The sequence below is a fragment of the Pristis pectinata genome, chromosome 2 (assembly GCF_009764475.1).
Source record: "Pristis pectinata isolate sPriPec2 chromosome 2, sPriPec2.1.pri, whole genome shotgun sequence".
Classification (NCBI taxonomy): Eukaryota; Metazoa; Chordata; class Chondrichthyes; order Rhinopristiformes; family Pristidae; genus Pristis; species Pristis pectinata.
In genome coordinates this window covers 67,044,277-67,065,966 of record NC_067406.1, presented here as the reverse complement: position 1 = coordinate 67,065,966, position 21,690 = coordinate 67,044,277, and the positions used below count along the sequence as shown (strand labels likewise).

Genomic DNA, 21,690 nt, shown 5'->3' with positions numbered 1-21,690 from the left:
TTGTGGGATAGCATCAAATTATTGTTTGAAAGCACTTCTGTGAAGTAGAGTGGGACATTTTTCTCTTTCAATAATGCTATTTAATTTCTTGTTGTGGATATAATAAATTCATCTCCCTAGATAATTAGTGTAAACCATAATTAAGGTGTCTGTCTTTAGATTTTCCTGGGGACATCCTTGGCTAAAGGACTTTACATAAACTAAATTTAGAAGTGTACATGTTGTCTTTTGCTCAAATTGCTAGATTTTGGTTTTTTTTTTGTTTAACATAGTGGTGCACAACTTTTTTGTAGGTAGGGCCAGATTTGCAATCCCAACAACTTCCAAGGAACATTTACATGTTTTATTTTAGCTATGCTGTCATCTTAATATTTAAAGGTAGGGATACCAGAGCTGCTGCTACTCTTCTTGCTGTCCCTCTGCTGCTCCACTTGCCACATTTAATCTTCACAGAACAGTACTTTACCCCAGTGTTACACAGCAACAAGCCTGTACCCACCAGCACTATGCCCATTATATAGTGGCAACATATCATTGTACGCTGTAATCAAACAATAATTGTCATGGGTAAAGATAAATTCATCACAAGTTAATAGGATGTTGTTAATGTAATAACATATCAATAACAGGTTATAAAATCAAACTCATGAAGGAATACACCATTGGACCTTAAAAGCCTGCTTCACTATTCGATAAGACATTGATTACCTCAGTTAATCCATCTACTTATTCCCATATTTATTTTCTTGCATTCTAAAAATCTTTATAATATACTCATTATTTGATGGACAAGTCTATTTAATCACTCAGTGATGTTTGGAGAAGAGAATTCAAAGATTAAAGTTCAGTTTTTAAATGAAGAAACAGCTTCTCCCCTATATCCCAAACATTTGATCCATTATTCTGAGGCTGTGACCCCATGTTCTGGACTTCAACGAGGAAAGCATCCACCTTGTGAAACTTCATTTTTCAACGAAACATGCTCATTCTCCTCAATTCTAGTGAATATAGGTCTGGGTCTACTTGGTCTCTCCTCATAAGTCAATTCCCTCATCAGAAGAATCAATGCAGCGAATTTTTGTTGCACTTTCCCCTAGCAAGAAAATACCTTCTTGGGTAAGGCAATAACATACTGTTCTCCATATGTGGTCGTAACAAGGCATTATAATTAAAACAAGACTTCTACATTGATGTATTCTAATCGTCTAGTGTTAAAGATTTTGATTTTATTTTTTCTTTTCAGCCTAGGTCAACTAAGTCGACACCATTTTTACAAGGACCAGGAAAGGTTGTGATGGTTGCTATTTGTATGTAAGTTATTGTTTTGTATTTATAGTTTTTTTCATTTTGTTTTAGTAATGAAATTGGATAAAAATCCACATGAAGAACAAGAAAATAGTGAATAAGTTAATGTTTAAAATGATTTTTTTTTGTTTTCTCATTTTTTTTGTAAAACTTCATGCACCACTCTATTCCTTTACAAAGCATCTTCTGCAGAATATCAATACACCCAATCTGTTGATCTAGCCATATGCTTATGGTTAAGCTCTTTGGGAGATTTTGTATTTCACTTATTTTCACCTTATTTTAGCTGAACTTAAAACAACATTTAAAAAAATATATATTTTATTGTTGGTCCTAAATTCAAAAATCTCTGTGCTATCTGTCAATATATTATTTTTGTTAACCCCATCTCTAGCAATGGACTGAATTTTATCTTCAAACTACTTGCCTGGGTTTATACAGGGTCTGCATCAATGTTCTCAGAAGCTATACATTCACTGGCTGATACCTGTAACCAGGTAAGGATGTTGTCCATTTATTTTGTGTGGATAATTGAATTTGTTGAAAGAACAAGCAGCACTTGAATATTTGTTTTTGTATAGTATTGCTAATTAAAAAAACATTCAAGCAAATGTGTCAACTTGCAGTTTCTATATTAAATTCAACTAAAAATGGTATGACAATAATAATATCTGCCCATTCAAAGTCCTCAATTACCACCCATACTTCTATAATTCTGGACTCCCCAACCACCCCCAAGTTACCCAGTCACAGTACTGAATAATTTACTCTTTCATGTTGACAAGCAAATGTGATTTCTATTTTTTTTAATTAGGCCACTGGAAGTGTTTGTTCAGTTATTATCAGTTGAATTAGGAAAATTTAAAGCCTAAGGATGTTAAACCTTTCCCAAATATAAATTATTGTTGGCTTGTGGCCGTGCATCAAAGTCATTATAGCAGTTAATTTATCAATAATTAGAGATTAGAAAATATTTTTAATAAAAATTGAGTTAGTAATTGCTGCAGTTGATTTTAATTGCCCAGGCTTTACTAAAAGTAACAACCAGTTCATGACACACGCTCGATAGCCCAGAATGTTCAGGAAATTAAGAGAACAGTTGGGGAAAATAGTGAATCTTGAAAAGCTGGTGCTCTGCTGTTTGTTTTGTTTTTAAATGGCATCTTGTTCTTAACCTCACATTATTGGATATGTGTGTTAATTGCCTATTAACTTCAACAATTCAACCCAAAAAGGGAGCATTTATTGTGTTCAGTCTAATTTCTGTCTGTAAAATGTTGTTGGAATCTTGAAATCAAAAAGAAATTCTTCTTATTTCTTTTGTATCATCATTCCCCTCAATCCAATCTTTCTTTCCCCTATTTGTTTCTGTTTTTAGCCTAATTTGACTAATTGCATGTACTTCAGTCATTTTATGCTCAATCCTTAAATCTCATTTGTTAAGAAGATGAACAGTTGGCCCCAGATGCCCTGTTGTCACGTGCATTGTCATTATTCACTTACATGAAGGTACGTATCAAAAGCTTTTGGTGCAGGGAAACAGTTTTGTGCCACTTAATGAAACATTCAGCCAGTAAACCATACAATTACTTGAAAACCAAAACCACCGTTCCAGTAATTGTAATGAATGGCATGTGTTGGTCATTTAACACGGGAAGCAAAATTTGACCTTTTTTTTGGTTAAGTAGAGCTGCTTTACTTTTATTTGCAATGTTCTTTTATTGACTAATTCTAACAATTCTGCCACAAAATTGACTTAAATATGTATTTTCCACAGGCATTACTAGCAGTGGGTGTCATTCAGTCTTCCAGGACTCCAGATGCTGGCCATCCGTAAGGAAAACTTAATTTTCATTGTTTTTAATCAGAAACATGTAATGGCCTTGTCTCAGGTAAATGGGATGAAAATGGGGGCAAAGGACAGTTAGTTACAACACTATTTTTCAATTGCAGATTCAGAAGTTTATAATATTACTAGTTTCTACTATTTAAAATGTCTATTATGATCATGGAATAATTTTAATGTTGTATGCAAAATAAAGCATAATATTTCCATCCTCAAAATTGATGCAATTTGGTTAATTGTCTTTTTTGTTCTGATTTTGTTTAAATCAAGGTATGGATTTACAAATATGCGCTCCATTGCATCCCTCATTAGTGGCGTAGGAATTTTTATGATGGGCGCAGGACTTTCTGTGTACCATGGAATTAGTGGACTTTTACATCCCCATCATATAGAGTCCTTAATGTGGGTAAGTTCTGTATTAGCAAATGCTTCAGAGGTAAATTGTTGAAATGATTCTGCAAGAAAAATACAATGCTTTTCCAATTGCAGTGGCTCAGTCTAAGCGTTAAAAATTTGTACACCGGTCCCTTCGCTTTATATAATGTAAACATTTTTTTCTGAAACACAGTATGAAACTGGACATATTTGGTTGACAAAAATTTCATTTGTGCCAGTGTAAGGAAGCTGGTATGTCATATTGCCCTTTAAAGGTTTTCCCAGTCAGAATGGTACTTGCTAGCATTTCACTTTTAATTTGAAATTGTGGTCTACTTTTGTGCCAATGAAAGAAATGATTGGTTATTATAGTTACCCTTTAATCATGGTAGTTGTTTGTATTGCTACATGCTTTAAGTGTTAAAAATTAGTCTGAATCAAACTGTTGATAAGAAGACCTATTCATCTGAACTAAACTCTAGCATTCACTTAAAGATGGACACATGCCTGTCACTACAGTGTTTCCAAGGGAAGAAAGATTGGAGAGGATTGTTACTTTCCATTTTAGGTATAATCTAATTTTCTGTTGACTATACTAAATATAGTTTCCTTGCTTCTTCAAGGAAGTTAACATTTTATACTTTTAAAAGTATAATATATAATTTTAAAGTTTGTGCTTTGTTCCTGGTTGAGAACCGATCTTGATCCTATCAAAAAAAAACTACTGGTTGTGCGATGCCACACTGTCAGTTGGAGAGGAATTTTCCAGTTTATACTACGCTTAAAGTTTTATGTATATCACTCACTGAATTTGGTGTTTTTATTTTAAACACAAAACTGGCATTTGTCATATGATTTTTAGCTTTTCCCCCTCCATCTTTTGTTTTTGCCCCTTCCATTCAATAGGTCTTCAGGATCCAAGTATTGTTCTGCTTAATTTGAGAGGAATTCTTATTAGCACAAGATGTATCACCAAAGCAATTTTTCTTTCCTTGGTATAGGAAAGACCACATTGCTACGTCTGAGCTTTATCGCTGATCTTTGATTATGAAATTGGGAGGTATTGTAGTGTCTGGAAACATTTGGGCTATCTTATGTGTTTTTCCACAAAACAATGGAGTTCAAAGACATTTATTGATTTTCTTAGGAAATGGGCAATAATAACAGCTGTTTTCACCGATCACCCTATTATCATTTTATTTTTAATTCTAATGTATCAATTCTAAAACCCTATGTTTTACTCCAGTTAGGGAGAATCTGCAGTTAGCTAGACTTTGATAAATATACCTCCCATAACTTGATTTGTGCTCCCTCTGTGACATTTAGATTTTTTAAGGCTGTTGGTAACAAAGATATTGTTAGCCTTTTTTTGGATCTCTATGTAGTAAATACAACCTGATGAGAATCCACTTTTCTGCAAACTGGAAATTACCAACAGAGCTTCAATGTAGTCTGAAGTTAAAACGAAGAATTTAACTGTTCCTTACTGTATTCCTGCTGAAACATATTCACCAAGCTGAAGTATTATACATTTGGATTATTTTCTTGGCTGCTAATTTTTGTTAAAATGTGATTTTTGTGTGTAGAATGTTAATTAATAAAATAGTGTTTTGGAATATTTAATTATGCTTAAGTGCAGTAATGGTTGAAACATTCTTTAATGTTCCATTTATATTTTTTAGGCCTATTTTATTCTGGCTGGCTCATTAGTGTCAGAAGGAGGTACGATATATGTCAATTTAAAAAGCAGCAATTTTGTTTGTCCCAAACATTTTCATCATGATGACATTAATAAGATAAATATTGTTTGTTCTGTTTTGGTTTTCATCCACCTTTTCCATTAAGTGATTTGGCATGCATGTGCATGCAACTTTTTTTCATTGAGTTTTAATTTCTTGATATTTTCTAGTTTTGCTGGAACATCCTTCTGTTTATTATTTAACTGTATTCCAGTAGTGTGATCGGAAACTCATTTCTAACTCGCTATCATTTGATGGAACGAAACTGAAACTTTGATTTGATAATTTAAAACGTCACAACTTTTAAGTCGATTTAAATTGCTATTTAAAACAGTAAAAGGATTTAAAAATCTTAAAAATTGTTGTGACTTACATTTTGCTGTGGCTTATGGCTTTTAATACCCAGTTTAATTCCTATTTGTAAATGCCCACAATTATACCGTTTTCCCTCTTACTTGTTTTCCAGCAATTATTCAGTATATTCACATTTCATTCTATGTCAGGTGGTCGGTGGTCTTTTTCTTTTTCTTTTAAATTTATTTGATGTTTGACTAATCTTTAACTTATTAGGTACTAGCTTTTTTACCATAAACTTTTAAGTTTCTAGAGTAATATTATTTTGCTTCTGACAAATGACTTCATTGTATTTATTTACAGCAACACTTTTGGTAGCAATAAATGAACTCCGAAAGAGTGCTCGAGCTAAAGGAATAACGTTTTATCAATATGGTATGCCAGTCTTGTATTTAACATTTCAGTACACTATATTTCAGTCAGATTGTCCTACCAGCTGAGAATGTGTGCATAAGCAGACAAATACAGTACAAATCTGCACAAGTATTTATTATGGATGTAGGGAAAAACTTAAAATTCACAGTTCAGTGCTCAATACTAAATGTTGAGACAAATTAAGTTGGAAGCACAACTCCAAAATGTCCATTTAAAAAAAAATACATTCATGAGATTTTAGCATTGCTGACAAAGTCAGTATTTATTATCCATACCTAATCATCCTTGAAAGGGTGGTGGCAAGCTTCTTAAGTCTTTGTACTCCTTAGTTGACATTATACCCACAGTGCTCTTGGGTGAGGAAATATAGAATCTTGATCCAGCAACAGTGAAAGAAATGTAAAATATTTGTAAGTCAGAATTGCCTGTTACTTGGAGGAGATCTAGCAGTTGAAGCTGTTTTCTGTGGATGTTGCCCTTGTTTATTAAGGTAGGAGTGGTAAGTGCTGTCAAAGAACCCAAGGTGAATTGCTACAGTCCACCTTGTATATGGTACACACTGCAAACACAGTACACCAAGGAAGGAGGGAGCAAATATTTAATTAGAGGATCAAAGGGGTTGCTTTTTCCTGAATTTTGGAGAGCTTACTAAGTGTTGCTGGCAATGCACTTATCCTGCCAAATCACGTTTATTGCTGTCCAGCTCATGATTTGTGCCATGTAAGTGATAGAAAGGTTTCGTTGAATAAAGATGTGAGTTACTCTTGGGGGAAATCCCAACTGTGATTTGCGCTTGTAGCCAGGGTAATTGCATGTTAAGCTTCAGGTCATTTGGTAAATTCCAGAATATTGAAATCTGATTTTGCAAGATTAGTATCAAGAGGAGCTAGTTTGGATGGTCATTCCCTGGCACTTGTGGGGAGCAAGTGGCACTTGACTTTGAGGAATCTGAGGAATGGCGATTGGAATTGAACATGGCAAATGGAGAACTTGTGCATCAATGTCCTGAAGCTGAAATAATTAGTCTCCAAAAGCTACAACCAATTTTTTTTTTTGTGCCGAGTTTGACTCCAGCCAGCATTGCATATTCCCCCAGATTCCCATTGACTTCATTGTTACTTGGTGTCTTTAAAACCACAAGTGGTTAAATACTTCCAATCAGTCTTGCCTTGACTCTGCAGTTCAGCCTTACTGTTAATGTTTGCACCAAGGATGTTGATGCCTGGAGCCAAGTGGTCCTGGTGGAACCCAAACCAAGAATGACTGATCAGGTTATTGGGAAGCAAATGCCACATCATAGAACTGTTGACAATACCTTCCATTACTGTGGTAATGATTGATTAAATAAATAGTTAAATACATGAGTAACTTGCCCCTCGTATCTAAAGTTGTTTAGGAAATTAGATTAAAAGAAACGACATTAGACATTCGTAGAAATTTGAAAGACATATTTCAAATTCTCAACAAGAAGTCTTTTTTTAAAATTTCTTAATGTATACAAGGGAAAAGTGATCCATCTGTGGCTAAGTAAAGAACTTGAAATACCAGATTGAAGGTGAGAGTTTATAAAATTGTAAAGTTGCCTGAGGATTAGAAGATGTTTAGAAATCAGCAAACAATTGATTAAGTAGAAGGAAATTGAATATGGCTGCAGAGCAGCAGGAAACCTTTATGAAAAAGTTTGAGAGATTCTACGTGTGTTTTGAAGAAAAGAATAGCAAAAGTAAACATGGGTCCATTCAAAGTTGAGACAGGTGTTATTATGAGGAAATATGGAAATAGCAAAGGTATAAAACAAATCGTTTATATCTCTTCACAGCGGAAAACGCCAAAGGCATTTCAAAATGAGTAGGTAACACAACAAAAAGAAGAGAGCAACTCAAAATTTATAACACTAGAAAAGTGCTAGATAAACCAATGGGTAACAAATTCTCTGGACCTGGTCTGCAGGTTTTAAAATAATTGGCTGTGTAAAGTGCATACATTGGTTATCATCTTTCAAAGTTCACTAGATTCTAGAAAGTTTACAGTGGATTGGAAAACAAATGAACACCATAGTCTGAGAAACAAAGGTGATTTGGGGAACTGCAAGATAGTGAGGCTAACATCAATTGTTGGGGAACATATTGTTAACCATTATTAAGGAAATAAATGGAGCACTTGGAAAAGCAAAGAATCACAAAATTATTATGTAGGTACTGCAAATAATTGAGTAGGGCAATATAGTATGATGGTCCCATTGCAAGGTTGTGGTGGCTGTGATGTTTAAATGTCAGGTTGTCATTTTGATGAACTCTGCTAATTTCAGTGCACACATCTAGATGTGCAGGATGAATATTTTGCATTGTTTCTGGGACTTGATTGTGATCTGAATCCAATGTTAGGTGAGAATGTTGGGTGTTCCAGAGAGCATTTGAGGCTTTGAACTGTTCAGATACTAAAGGAGGTGGCCTATCATTTATACATGTGATATGAAAAGGATTCTTTGGTTCAGAGAATGTTCTGAAGTAGTTTGTTTTAAAGTTATCAATTTATAAAATGGCATCTGTGTAAAGCAGTGAGTTAAAAACTGAAATTATTAAACAAGTGAAAATTCTGAAGTAGGAAGCCAGGGTTTGTCTCTACTAAGCTAAAATTACTTGAATGGCTTTCCTTATCTGTAACCTTTTATGTTGTGAAATCATTTTCAAATAGTTTTTTGTTCAAAGGGTGCAAATACTGTCAGGATTAGATAGGTCTCTGAGGAAGAATCGGAGACTGGCACATGAACAGGCAGGGAACTGAGGGATGTGGACTATGTGCAGGCAGTTGGGATTAGTTTAAATTGGCATCATGATCAGCACAGACATTGTGGGTTGAAGGGTCTGATCCATGTTGTACTGTTCTATGTAGTAAGTCTGAATAGTATAACAAGATAGATAATTGCCTGGAAAAGCAGTGCCACTTGGATAATTTTGTTTTCCTTTTGCTTAGTTATTTGACACATTTCACACTCCTTTAATTTAATGAATTTTTCAAAGTTTGCTGGTTAACCAACTCGTTAGTTGCTTGAAAAACATCATAGTGTCAACATTTTACAATTAATTTCAACCATCCTGCTCAAGCCCAGTCTGACCTATTCTACATAACCTGCTTAATCATATTCTATACTTAATGTTGAGGGATTTTTATTTTTAATCTTTAGAAATTAATCCCACTATCATCTGACATAGAATATCTAGAAATTTCATGTGATATTGTCTGGTCCAGTTATTGTCATTAATCTGGGCCAAGTAGTTATATATGCAGATTACCTGCCATGTTCCAATTATAACTTAAAAGAGAAATACTTGAATATCTACGGGGGTGGGGGATCAAAGCACAATAGCCTTTTTTGTTGTTGTTGTTTTGATGCAAACTTATTGAAGTTGTATGATCTGTTTTAATTATGGCCCAAACACATCTTTTGAGATGATGCAAAATATTTTGTGTCACATTGGATAATATTCTGAGTGCCTTCCCTTTCGTAAATATTTGAGTTTATGAATGACTGGATACAGTGCACTGGCCATTGCTGTTTACTTTGTGCTGAGAAAAGAAAGGCCCAGATTCAGTAAAGACACTTTAATATGTATACAAATTTTGCAATGAACATTTGGAAATATTTCCCATGATTTGGTGATGTGGTTGAAGGAACAGATGTTCAGGGTATGAGGGAAACTTGCACTGTACAAATTTGAAATATTACTAACAGATCCTCTAATTCCACCTGAGAAGCCAAGCAGAGACTTAGTTTAACTTCATATACAAGAGAAGATGCCTCTGACAGCATAAAGTGCCCTCAGTTCTTTGCATGGGGTACACATTTTTGATTTTTGAATCTTTTTCACTATAGTCAAAAGCACCCACAGAAATAACTATAATGCATTTAGTCCAGCCTTTTCCATTTACAAAATTTTGCTTTATGAAACATTTTCCAGGAAAGTATGAATGTCATAAATTGAGGAAGACCTGAAGTGTTCTGAAATGTCAGCCTACACTACAAAAGCCTATGGAGTACAATTGAACTCTATGCTCTTCTGATACAGATGCAAATATTTTATAATTAAATTATCCCTAACGCTTAAATACACTTGGTTATGTAAATTTTTATGATGCAGTCTTTAATGAACACCTGGATGGCAGTTGTTTTTCATGGTTGTCCAGACATTCATCTGTGTATTCTTTAAAAACGTACCAAATAGCAATTGGGTTATAAAGATTCACTATGTATTAAGAAATAAATTCTTTAGTAGTATTCCCATTATGCCTCTATTAAAGTAGAATGTATTTGCTTCCTAGTGGTGCATAGTCATGATCCAACCACCAATGTTGTTCTGTTGGAAGATGCAGCTGCTGTGCTAGGAGTATTGTTAGCGGCCAGCTGCATGGGGCTAACTTCCCTTACAGGTAAGAAATAAATATTAAAATATTCACTGATTTGTTAATTTAATTTCCTGTCTGATTAGGAATGCACGTGATTTATTAAAGTTTTACAGAAGATACTTCCAATGGGCTTGAAATTATTGGAGGTAGGGGAATGAATCTGGTTGTATTTAAACAACCAGGTGTTTATTAACACATTTTCAATGACTGAATGGGCTAGAGTTTGCTGGTAAATGCCAGCAGTTCTGTGTTGAAGTTGCTTGCAGTTTTTTTTTTGCTGGTGTTTTGCCAAATGTGTTGTTTCTTTGACCCCTCATGAAGTACGGTGGCTGAGCACAAAATTAATGCAATGACCCAGCAATTAGGCTAGAGAATTTGTCTACTGAACCTATGCCAGGTTTGACCTGGCAAAAGAACAGAGGGTTCATTCATTTCATTGATAAGGGGGGAAAGAGTAATTGCTTGTAAATTAACATTTTTGAGTTAATTGAGTCTAGCTAAATGGTTTGAAGTTTTTTTTAAAAAAATGTTAATTGCTTCTGTATATCAATGAAACAATTAAAAATCAAGGGTATTCAGAAGCACTGCAAGATCTTTGAGAATTTGACAGTTAGCTGCCCAGGGTCATGGCTTAGCCAGCTGTCAGAATTTTTTTTCAGCTGTTTAGTGACTGGGACTTCACCAAATCCACCCTCATGATAGCATTACATCACATGGAGCTTTTATTTAGGCACTTACCAGCCACTTGACATGAGTGGATTTACAAAAGACAAGTATGTAATTGTCAATTAGATCACCAGCAAATGCAGCGACTTGCCCTAAATTGTAGAATGCTCTCAAAATTTATTTTTGTTCTCAAAGAGATTGACATAAACATAGTAATGGGAAAAAGGCCGTTTGCTTGCTGAGCTTTTCTTTTGAAAATGCCCATTTTAACGTTCCTGCATTCCTTTTTTCGGTACTGTTATTAATTTTCTTTTCTATCATCCTCACTGGTAATATACTCCATAATTTTAATGTCCTCAAACAGAGTTGTTTCAATTTCCCATTTTCCTGAACTTTAACAAATAATCCTTGAATGATTTGTTTACTAGAAGGATTATTTCTGAATATAATCCCTCCAACTCTCTGAAAATTTTATATCATGAGAATTCCTTTCAAGTTTCTGGATTGGCAGTCAACATATAGCCTTAAGTTGTCTCACTCCAGAATATCTACAACCTCACTTTAATGAGATCCATAGTGAACACAGTACTTCACCTTCCAGGTCAGAGTTAAGTTTTAAAGTATTTCACATTTTTATCAATATGCCATACTCGTATATTTTATCTACAATAATAAAATCAAAGTGCTGGAAATACTTCAAGGATGCATGCTTAGCCCACTGCTGTACTCTCTACACTCATGACTGTGTGGCTAGGCACGGCTCAAGTGCCATCTATAAATTCACTGATGACACCACTGTTGTTGGCAGAATATCAGATAACGATGAGGAAGCGTACAGGAGTGAGAGATCAGTTGGTTGAGTGATGTTGCAACAACAACCTTGCCCTCGACGTCAGCAAGACCTAGGAATTGATTGTGGACTTCAGGAAGGGGAAGTTAGGAGAACCTGTCCACCAGTCTTCATTTGAGGGGTCAGTGGTGGAGAGGGTGAGCAGCTTCAAGTTCCTGGGCATCAATATCTCAGAGGATCTATCTTGAGCCCAACACATTATGCAATCAGGCTCTACTTCATTAGGAGTTTGAAGAGATTTGGTATGTCACCAAAGACTTGCAAATTTCTACAGATGTACGGTGGAGAGTATTCTGACTGGTTGTATCACCGCCTGGTATGGAAGCTCCAAAGTGCAGAATCGAAAGAGGCTGCAGAGGATTGACGGGCACAACCCTCCCTGTCATCGAGGACATCTTCAAGAGACGGTGCCTCAAGAAGGCAGCATCCATCATTAAGGACCCTCACTGCCCGGGTCATGCCCTCCTCATATTACTACCATCGGGGAGGAGGTACAGGAGCCCAAAGACCCACATTCAATGTTTCAGGAACAGCTTCTTCCCCTCTGCCATCAGATTTCTGAATAGTCCGTGAACACTACCTCATTATTCCCCTTTTGCACTATTTATTTATTTTTAACCTATAGTAATTTTTATGTCTTTGTCTTGCACTGTATTGCTACTGCAAAACAACAAATTTCAGGACATGTGTTAGTGATAATAAACCTGATTCTGAAATACTCAGCAAGTCAGGCTGCATCTGTGGGAAGAGAAATAGCTAACGTTTTGGTGCAAAGATCTTTGAGAAGTAAACTCCGAACAAGTTTTTTTTAATGCCACATTCATCAAACTTGCCATTATCTATCTTCTCTAATTATCTTATAAGCGTCACGTCCCTTTCTCCCCCACCACCCCCAAACAATGTCTATAATGTCTCATCTTTGTGTATTGAAAGGCAAAAACAACTTTTACTTGTGACGTTAACATAGGGAAGACTTCCTAAAGTGTATTAACAAGCAAAATTTCTCATCTGCCTCTAAGAGGATGCTAGTGTAGCTGATCATAAGCCTGCTGGAAGATTGGTGTTAGGGAGCTTTTTAAATGTGGAACAAAATAGACAGATGTTTAGAGCAAAACTCGAGACTTTGGGGCCTTGGCAACTGATGGTACAGCTTTAAGTTGTGGAATGATTTTATATTTAAAACAAAATGTAACATTGCTTTTAACTTTTCATTAGCGTTCATTCAGCAGCTTTCTTTTGTCAGTAGGATGCACTGTCCATTCCCTTCTGTCATTTAGTTATTCTATCTTGAACCTTTTTTGTTCTTTGTTTTCTTCCTCCCTTCCCCTCCCCCTTACCCCATTCCTACCTCTGCCTGTCTCTTTGTTTAAAATCTATTGCATCAGTAGCTTTCTTTCCAGTTCTAATGAAAGGTCAAGAAACTGAAACACTAGTTCTTTGTTTGTCTCCATGGATGCTTTCTGGCTTGCTGCTTATTTCCAGCATTTTCTCTTTTACTTTGCTATCTTTCATGTTAGAACTTCTCATCTTATTATTCAAGTGTACATTTGTCCTATGTGCCCATACAAAACTCTACATAAGTCCATTTTAAGAAGCAGAGTCCATTCCAACAGTCACAGAAAATGCAAAATATTCATCTATGAATTTTGCTTTCATGGTTGTGCAGATACCTAAAGTTTAGGTTGCAGTTTTCCCAATTTTAGTTTAAATGTTTTGGTATTTGACACAATTGGGCAATTTAAAAAGTTACTGACATTCTGTATCATTTTTATTTAGGTAATCCTTATTATGATAGTGTTGGCTCTCTTGGTGTTGGAGCTCTCTTGGGGACCATTTCATCATTCTTGATCTACACAAATACTGAGGCTCTGATTGGGAGGTCTATCCAGCCAGAAAACGTACAAAGACTTACTGAACTTTTGGAGAATGACCCTTCAGTAAGGTAATTGGTTAGATAATAATTAGAACTAAGGTAGCTTAAATAGCTGCTAAATATTATTTCAAGGATCTAGTAAATTGTAGTATGTATGAAAGAGTTTTCTTCAGGAAATGCTTGAAAAACTCAGCAGGTCAGGCAGTGGAAAGGGAAACAGCTGATGTTTCAGGTCAAGAGGTTTTGATGAAGAGTGTATCTGTTGGGCATGAAACTCCTAGAGAAGAAAATATTGACCATAATTATTCTCTGGTCAGGAATGCAATAAAAAAAGAGTATGGACTAATTTGTTTCTTTTGCATAGTCTGAGGAATTCGTTGAAAATATACTACAGAAATAGTTCTATTAGATACAGATAAATAGATAAAGCATGCACATCTCTTGTGATCCTGCTTCCTTGCACAGTTGATTGTAACTTGCTTTATGGGAGACCATGGGGTACTGCAAAATGTTGCTGCATATTTGCTTACCCAACATCAAGGCTAAATATGTAGTGACAGTTTACTTCCCTATACTCTTGGAGAAATTTAAAGTGTATGGCAAAGAGGGATTAGAGTAACAACTTTAATGAACAAATTAAAAAAAAACTGCATTTTGTCATGCTATCTTAACCTACAATATAGTAGATTGTTTATTAGAAATGTTTTAATTGCATGTCAAAACCACAGCAAGTATATTCTTCCAAAGTTCGTTGAAAACATGGGCCATATTCAGAAGAGAATGGACATTATTGAGGGAATAAAGAATGGGCTGGAGATTGCTGATTTTTTTTTTAATTACATGAATCCACTGGGAGGGGTAAGTTGGATGGGAAGGAGATTGCCATGGTTACACTGCAGCAGGTACACTGGGTTGGATAGTTAGTGGGAGTAAGATGGGGAAATTGAGGTTTCTGCCCACTCGACGACAGCAAGTGCCATGGTGGACTCCTTTTATTTTAAGCTCAGACTGGTGCCAGGGTACCTCTCCATGAAGCAAAAATATTAATCATCCAAGGAATTGAAGTTAACTGACTGATCTTTCGGAAAACTGTCATTAGCCATGCACTGCCTTTCATAATCAAAGCTTAGTTGTGCAGAATCATTTGACTGAGTTCTAAACAATAATATTATTTCTGTCTCACAGCTCACTTCTTTCATTCATTCCCTGTGCAAACCTGGTCCTAAGCATTTCACTTGGACACTTTGCCCCTGTTTGAAGGGCCGATCTTATTACCAGTGAAAAATGGAATTCACTGCTAAGGAACTGAGAGAATCTCTACATGCATTTTGTGTTCAGGGCACTCTTGTCAATGGCATAATTTCATTTGGAACAGTTCCATAATGTCTCCTTATTACTTTTATTATACTTATGTTCTTCACATCATCATAGAGCATAATAAGGGGTGGCACAAACCAACTCAAATTTCCCTGGATCTATTCACAGTCCAGGAGTTAAATAGAAAATTTGCAGTTACGTGTGATATTTGTTTTGCATTTTGCAAGATAGGGATAGTTTGACTGCCTCACAGCCCCAGCAACCAGGGTTTGATTCTGACCTCTACTGCCCCTGTGGAGTTTGCACATTCTTCCTGTGACTGCCTGGCTTTCCTGTGCGTGCTCTGTTTTCTCCAATGTTCAAGGAGATGCAGGTTGGTCATTTAATTGGCTATTGTAAATTACCCCTGGGTGGTGGGAGAATCAGTGAAGTTGGTGGGCATGTGAGAGAAAGTAGGTTGCAGGAAAATAGATGATGGGATTGGATTGATGGGATTCCTCTGAGGGCCAGCGTAGGCTCGGTTGGTATCATTCCATGTTCCAAGAAAACAACATGAAGCAATAGTATGGTAGCTTCATTAGTTATCCATGTAGGGTTCCAGTAATGATGGAGTTAAAGGGGCAGCCAGCATCATCAACTTACAGAATGAGATAAGTTTTAGCAAAATGTGGTTTTAATTGTGAGGAAAAAACTGCTGCTTTGATTAAAGATGGTCTTCCCTCCTTGTGCACCACATCCGAAGCAGTACAATTTTGGGGCTTTTGCAGCAGGTCCAAGTGGCCAAGATGCAGAAATTCTCCCCAGTATATGTACAATGAGTGTTAAGATGTGTGCGTATGTAAGGTAGTAAACTGTATATTCATACAACTTGTACGCTGCTCAAAAGAGATGGGAAAATGCTAAGGAACAAAATGAAATAGACAAAGCTGGAAATAGCAGATCAGAAAGAGAAATAGGGTCATTGTACTAAATTTGATGATGAATATCTCCTGAAAGGTTATCAATCTAAAACACTAACTCTGTTTTTCCCTCCACAGATGCTGCCTGAACTGCTGAGTACTTTAACCATTTCATATTTTATTTTAGTTTTCTAGCATCTGTAGAATTTTGCTTTTGGACTCTGAGAATCAATATTAAATAGGAGTCACAGGTGAAATATGGCTATAATAAAATGTTTCATTTATTGAATAACATTCATTGAATATTTAAGCACTTTGGTGTCACATCAGTATTACTAAGCAAACTAACATCCGAGACTGGAGTATTGAAGACAAATTTATACTAGAAATTGGTGATAAAATATTTTGCATAACCAGCTGCAGTGTTAAATTATGCTTCATTTGTTTTCTTTTTCCTGCTAAAATTGCATTTGTGTTCTGTATATTTTTTTATACTAATGTTGGATTTAATTTTTATCAGGGCTGTGCATGATGTAAAGGCCACTGACATGGGTATGAATACAGTTCGATTTAAAGCTGAAGTTGATTTTGATGGAAGGATAGTGACAAGATCTTACCTGGAGAAACAAGACATTGATGCAATCTTAAATGTATGTAAAATTTCAGCACTGGCACTGTGGAGGAGCCATTCTGCTATCATATGTAAATTGCAATATCTGGTCATTCAGAAATTAAAGGGCATGACATTTAATGTACCATAAGCAGGGTTATAAATTATTACTTTTTGCACAGTTAAAAATGAATTGAGTGCAATTCTGACATCCTTTACGTTTTTGCTCGTGCTTTGCATAAATGCTGACACATATATACCAATCTCTTGAGTTGAATTTCTGTCATCTTGAATAAAAACTTGTAAAATGGCCAGTGGTTTTTTGGAAGAAAGTGTACTGTAGTTCTCATTGTGAGAGTGACCTTATATGGTTTTTCTGGGCTGATTAGGGAATATTCCTCACAATCTTTTTCTGTTCTTATAGTTTTATAATTCATGCTTATAACAGTGGGTGGGACAAAATCACATTGTTTTTAATATCAAGCTGGATGGTGCACACTGTAAATACACAACGATTCAGCAGAAATGAGTGATATCCTGCTAAAGCAATTAACCTTGATGGTCCAGTTGAAAATGACAAGTATGGTTGATGTATCACAAAACTACAGTCGATCTTGGAGCAAAATATTGCAGATCTAAATTCAAAATAGAAACTGGAAATACTGAGAAGCAGGAATCACTTGTTAACTGTTTCTCTTCCAACAAATACACAATCTTTCCCACGTTTCTTAAATTATTGGCAAAAGCTGATGAAGCATCCATAAATAACAAAATGTGGCTGTCAGTTTATTTTTGGGTCTTAAGTATTGGTGGGGGAGGGGGGGTGCGGGTGGAAGAAACAATTTTTTAAAATGTAATAGATTTCTGAACAGGTACAAAGTTGAGATGTCTAAAATCTAGCTTTCAAATTGCAATTAATGTGCACGTCATTTTCTGTGTGTTTATAGTTCCAGTAATAATCTTCATATTGTTACCATTGGGAATCCCCGGGGCCGTTCCAACACCTTAAAAGGCCCTTTCTTTGGTGTTGTCAATCGTTTCTTTATTGCAGGTGGGGTTGGGGGAGGAAGTATATATTACTATAAGTGGGGCTTTCATTCAATAAGGTTGGAAACCTCTAGTCCTATTCTTTATCAATTTCGCTTTACTATTTCCAAGTATATTTTTTATACATCTTTCGGGTCTACTACAAAGCAGCTGATTCTCTTGACTCTTTGCAGTGTGCATCATTCTCCAGGGTCTCATTTGAGTTTGTGGTATAGTACAATTATCTCCCGTTGTGACCAGTGTGATAAAATAACATATTTCATCTACTCTGATTTAACTGTCATAGCCAGCTCAATATACATCAAATTATTCTTTCCACTTGCTGCAATTTAGTGCAGCTACTTGCCTGGAAATCTAGCAGTTCGGGCAGGTTTATTTGTTCTGATGTGCATTCTCTTAATCAAATCTCATAGCACAGGCACGTGTCCAGTAGTTATCACAGTTGGGAGGGATCATGCTGGAATTCGATAGTCTGATTTGGGCATAGCATCTAAGCTTGATAATTTCATTAAATGGCACTTCTAATATTATGCTACAGTATCTCCCTTTCATATACTCAAAGGTACTAGAAAGTGTTGATAATTTAAACAATCAAAAAAGGTACTTTTTTCACAAGATAGCTTGCAAAACCATCCAGCGTCCTTACAATTACTTTCCTTCCATCTGCTTTCTTCTGGGACTTCCTTTTCCCAAATATCTTTGCTGCACTAAATGTGGTTAATCACATGAAATAATCATTAAGGGGATGACAATATTGAAAGAGCAATTTTTGCTCAGACTAAAATTACTTGCAGCTCTTATTACAACTCTATTACTATACAGGATGCTTTCATTTGCTTTTATAGTTGTGTATTTTATGGTTCTGTTTTATGATCCCCAAATCATTTGTTAATCTTTCTTACCTGTGTGACTTTTATTATCTTCCCATTTCTCATCTTCAGCCATATTATTTTCAACACTAAAGGTATTTTGCAGAATAATCTCCTCCTGTCACTGAAACTCTTGAAAGCTGAAACTGGACTTTGAACCTCTTCTACTTTTCTATTCTGTAGGAAATTCAGCAGGTAAAATCTCCTGAGGACTTGGAAGCATTTATGCTGAAACACGGAGAGAATATTATTGATACTTTGGGTGCTGAGGTTGACCGATTAGAAAAGGCACTTAAGGTAGATACCCGTTTTCCCTTGTACTATCTATCGGAGGTAAATATATAATAAATTTTTAAGAACCACGTGATGTAATAGAATTTTTGAGCATTGTTTTTTAGCTCAGTTTTTCAGGGAATTCGGTAGCAAGACTAGATTAAAGAAGTACTATTTTTTCAAGTTGCAGATTCTGACTTGCCAGAATTAACATCCATATTATTCCCTTATTTTAAAGTAATAATGGTGTTATCTGCAAACATAGGAAATAACATATTTCAAATATTTGATTCCCTATCTTATTACTAGAATGCATGTGGCTGTTGTTTTAATTCCTGTCATTGCATAACAAGTATTTTTCTTTGAAGAAAACTAAATATATCATTGTAAATACATTTTCTTTACAGCAAAAGCATCCCGATGTACGCCATGTGGATTTGGAGATATTATGAAGATGCCAGGAACGTCCAAAGAAGATCATTGCAAATACAGGAAAAAAAAACCTCCATTATTTCTTTTGTAGTCATTATAAGCTATTAGGATCACATGCTACTTTCAATGTTTATTAAGACATTTCACAGTCCAGCTTGTGTAAAATTGGGAGACAAATTTGCAGTGGTATGAAGGGATATGTTGTAACCTGGTTGAGCAATTAGTTCTAATACTGATCGTTAGCTGTACAACTATTTTGAATCTCTTCCTGACTGACAGCATTCTGATGAACAATGTGCTTGTGAGAACACCTGTCAGGGTGGGGGCAGGAGAGAGGTTGAAATAGGCAGCTTTGCCACCTGTTCACAAGTTGGATAGATAGACTGCCTTTCTATTGAAACAACAGTTTTCTTGCTTTACTAATCTAAATTTGCCCTGATTCAAACAGTACACCATTCTGTTTCGTCTTGTTCACCTTTGACTTGCTGCTAGCCGTAAAGATGATAACTAACTTCAAATAAAATCTTTTTTAATTCTGGGTCCATTGAGTTTACTAGTACAATCAGTAAATATTCAAACCAAAATTATATGGGGGGGGAGGGAGAGGGAAAAAAGATGTATATTTCTTACACATGTTGTCTTGATTTTCTTTTGGAATCGGGAAGAAAAATTTAGAAAGTGAGGGAAAAGATTTATTATTAAATATTTAAGTTTTAAGTTTAGTACTCATACCATTATAAGATTTTCTGATTCTGGTATGAATTTATCAAATTGTATGTCAAATGAGGTGATGTACTATCAGAAACCAGAAAAACTGACTTCATGAAATATTTGACAAACCAAAGTAAATGTTATGTAGCAGTAATCTGGGAAACTCAACAGCATTGCTTTAGAGAGAAAGATGAATTTACCCTTATGTACAGTGAGTTTTCACATCCATCTATCAAAATAAGTGTTTATTAATGACAATTGGGGCATGAAAAGCAGAGGACTAGGTTTTCATCTTCGAAATTACAACTCTGCTGTTTACATACAAAATGTCCTGAAATTAGGTACAAAATTATCATTTGACTTTAATGATATAGACTATATATGTATATATGAAATTGAAAAATAACGAATACACTGGAGTTGTATATCTTTCCTGACAGCATGGGATTTAGAGCTGTTACAACTAAAGCTGCTGAGAAAATCTTGAAATAGTTCCCATTTTAAGGGTGCCAGATGATGCAATAGTTTACCAAATCCATTTGATTCTGGGACAGTGGATGTAAAGGAAATCTCCATATCCCCCCTCTATGCCAGTTAGAAAAGAGATCCAATGAAAAAGTCAATAGTTCTAAATACATCATACCTGTAATTAAAACTATTGAATTTTGGCACAAACTGAGACGGTACAGGTGACCCCCATGTGATGGCTGTTCGGGTAACGGAAATTCACCCTTACAGAATTCACAAATCGCTATCCAGAAATTTGAGATATCGAATAAAATTCACTCTCATGGAATTGATGTGTGTAGTTTTAAAAAAAGTAAATCCATAAACATTTTTTTTCAACTAATTTCTTGAAGCATGCACAGATCACACAGCTTTGTGTTACGGAAAATAATACAGACCAATTGCTAGGAACACAGACCACTCCCCCCCCCCCCCCCCCCCCCCCCCCCCCCCCGGTAACACAAGTTGTCTGTAGTTTCAGGATATGTTTGGTATGGGAAGTTAAAATTTATACTTTATTTTGAAATGGGAGAGTGGACTAGAGGTAATCTGAACTGGATGTAATTGGTATGCCAAAATGTTAAGTTTTTCAATAATAGCATTGTGCATTGAGTGCTTAACAATATTTTCAATTACATAGGCAATTTTTACATGTACAAAATATTTGGTCTAAATTTTTAATTTTTTCTTAAGTTTTTGTATTAGGCTAGCTTTTTCTGAAAAGGCTAGAATTATATAAAAGAATGTGTTAATGATTTGTGTGTTAAAACTGGCCAAAATAGTTCATCTGCAGACAAAATAAGCGCTGATTACTTTGCAACATTATGCTGATCATCTAAGAGAAATAATTTAATTTTGTGTTTTCATACAATAAGTATAGAAACTACATTTGACTGTAGAAACCGCAGAGTTTGGATTTCTGGATATAACAGATTGCCTTGATTATTAGTTGCTGTAAACAGCGGTAAATAAGTGACCCTGTTTTCTCAACCCCAGCACCACTCACAATATAACTTCAGGAAAACAGTTTTCAGAATTAAAATACATTTAGCTTTTCCCCTGAAGTTTTGGGTCAATACGGGGAAAAAAGATCAATTAATGACTTGAAACCTTATTTATACCATTAATAATGTATTATATTATGTTTTACAATTTCATTACTTCAACTTATAGATTAACATGAAAATACAGTAACCAACAATGTTATGTTAAATGCAGAAGTAGTTTGAACATCTTTC

At 35.4% G+C, this 21,690-nt stretch overlaps 1 protein-coding gene across 1 annotated transcript in view; it reads left to right on the top strand.

Moving 5' to 3' along the window:
* slc30a9 (solute carrier family 30 member 9) overlaps nucleotides 1-19,772 on the top strand; it is a 31,873-nt gene extending 12,101 nt beyond the window's left edge. The window contains exons 8-18 of the mRNA XM_052040308.1: nucleotides 1,244-1,311; nucleotides 1,700-1,802; nucleotides 3,083-3,138; nucleotides 3,422-3,557; nucleotides 5,209-5,248; nucleotides 5,923-5,994; nucleotides 10,315-10,422; nucleotides 13,691-13,856; nucleotides 16,524-16,653; nucleotides 18,713-18,826; nucleotides 19,210-19,772. Coding sequence (XP_051896268.1) covers nucleotides 1,244-1,311; nucleotides 1,700-1,802; nucleotides 3,083-3,138; nucleotides 3,422-3,557; nucleotides 5,209-5,248; nucleotides 5,923-5,994; nucleotides 10,315-10,422; nucleotides 13,691-13,856; nucleotides 16,524-16,653; nucleotides 18,713-18,826; nucleotides 19,210-19,254 — 1,038 coding nt within the window. The 3' untranslated portion in view covers nucleotides 19,255-19,772. The remainder of the gene's footprint in view (nucleotides 1-1,243; nucleotides 1,312-1,699; nucleotides 1,803-3,082; nucleotides 3,139-3,421; nucleotides 3,558-5,208; nucleotides 5,249-5,922; nucleotides 5,995-10,314; nucleotides 10,423-13,690; nucleotides 13,857-16,523; nucleotides 16,654-18,712; nucleotides 18,827-19,209) is intronic.
* Nucleotides 19,773-21,690: the final 1,918 nt, after the last annotated feature.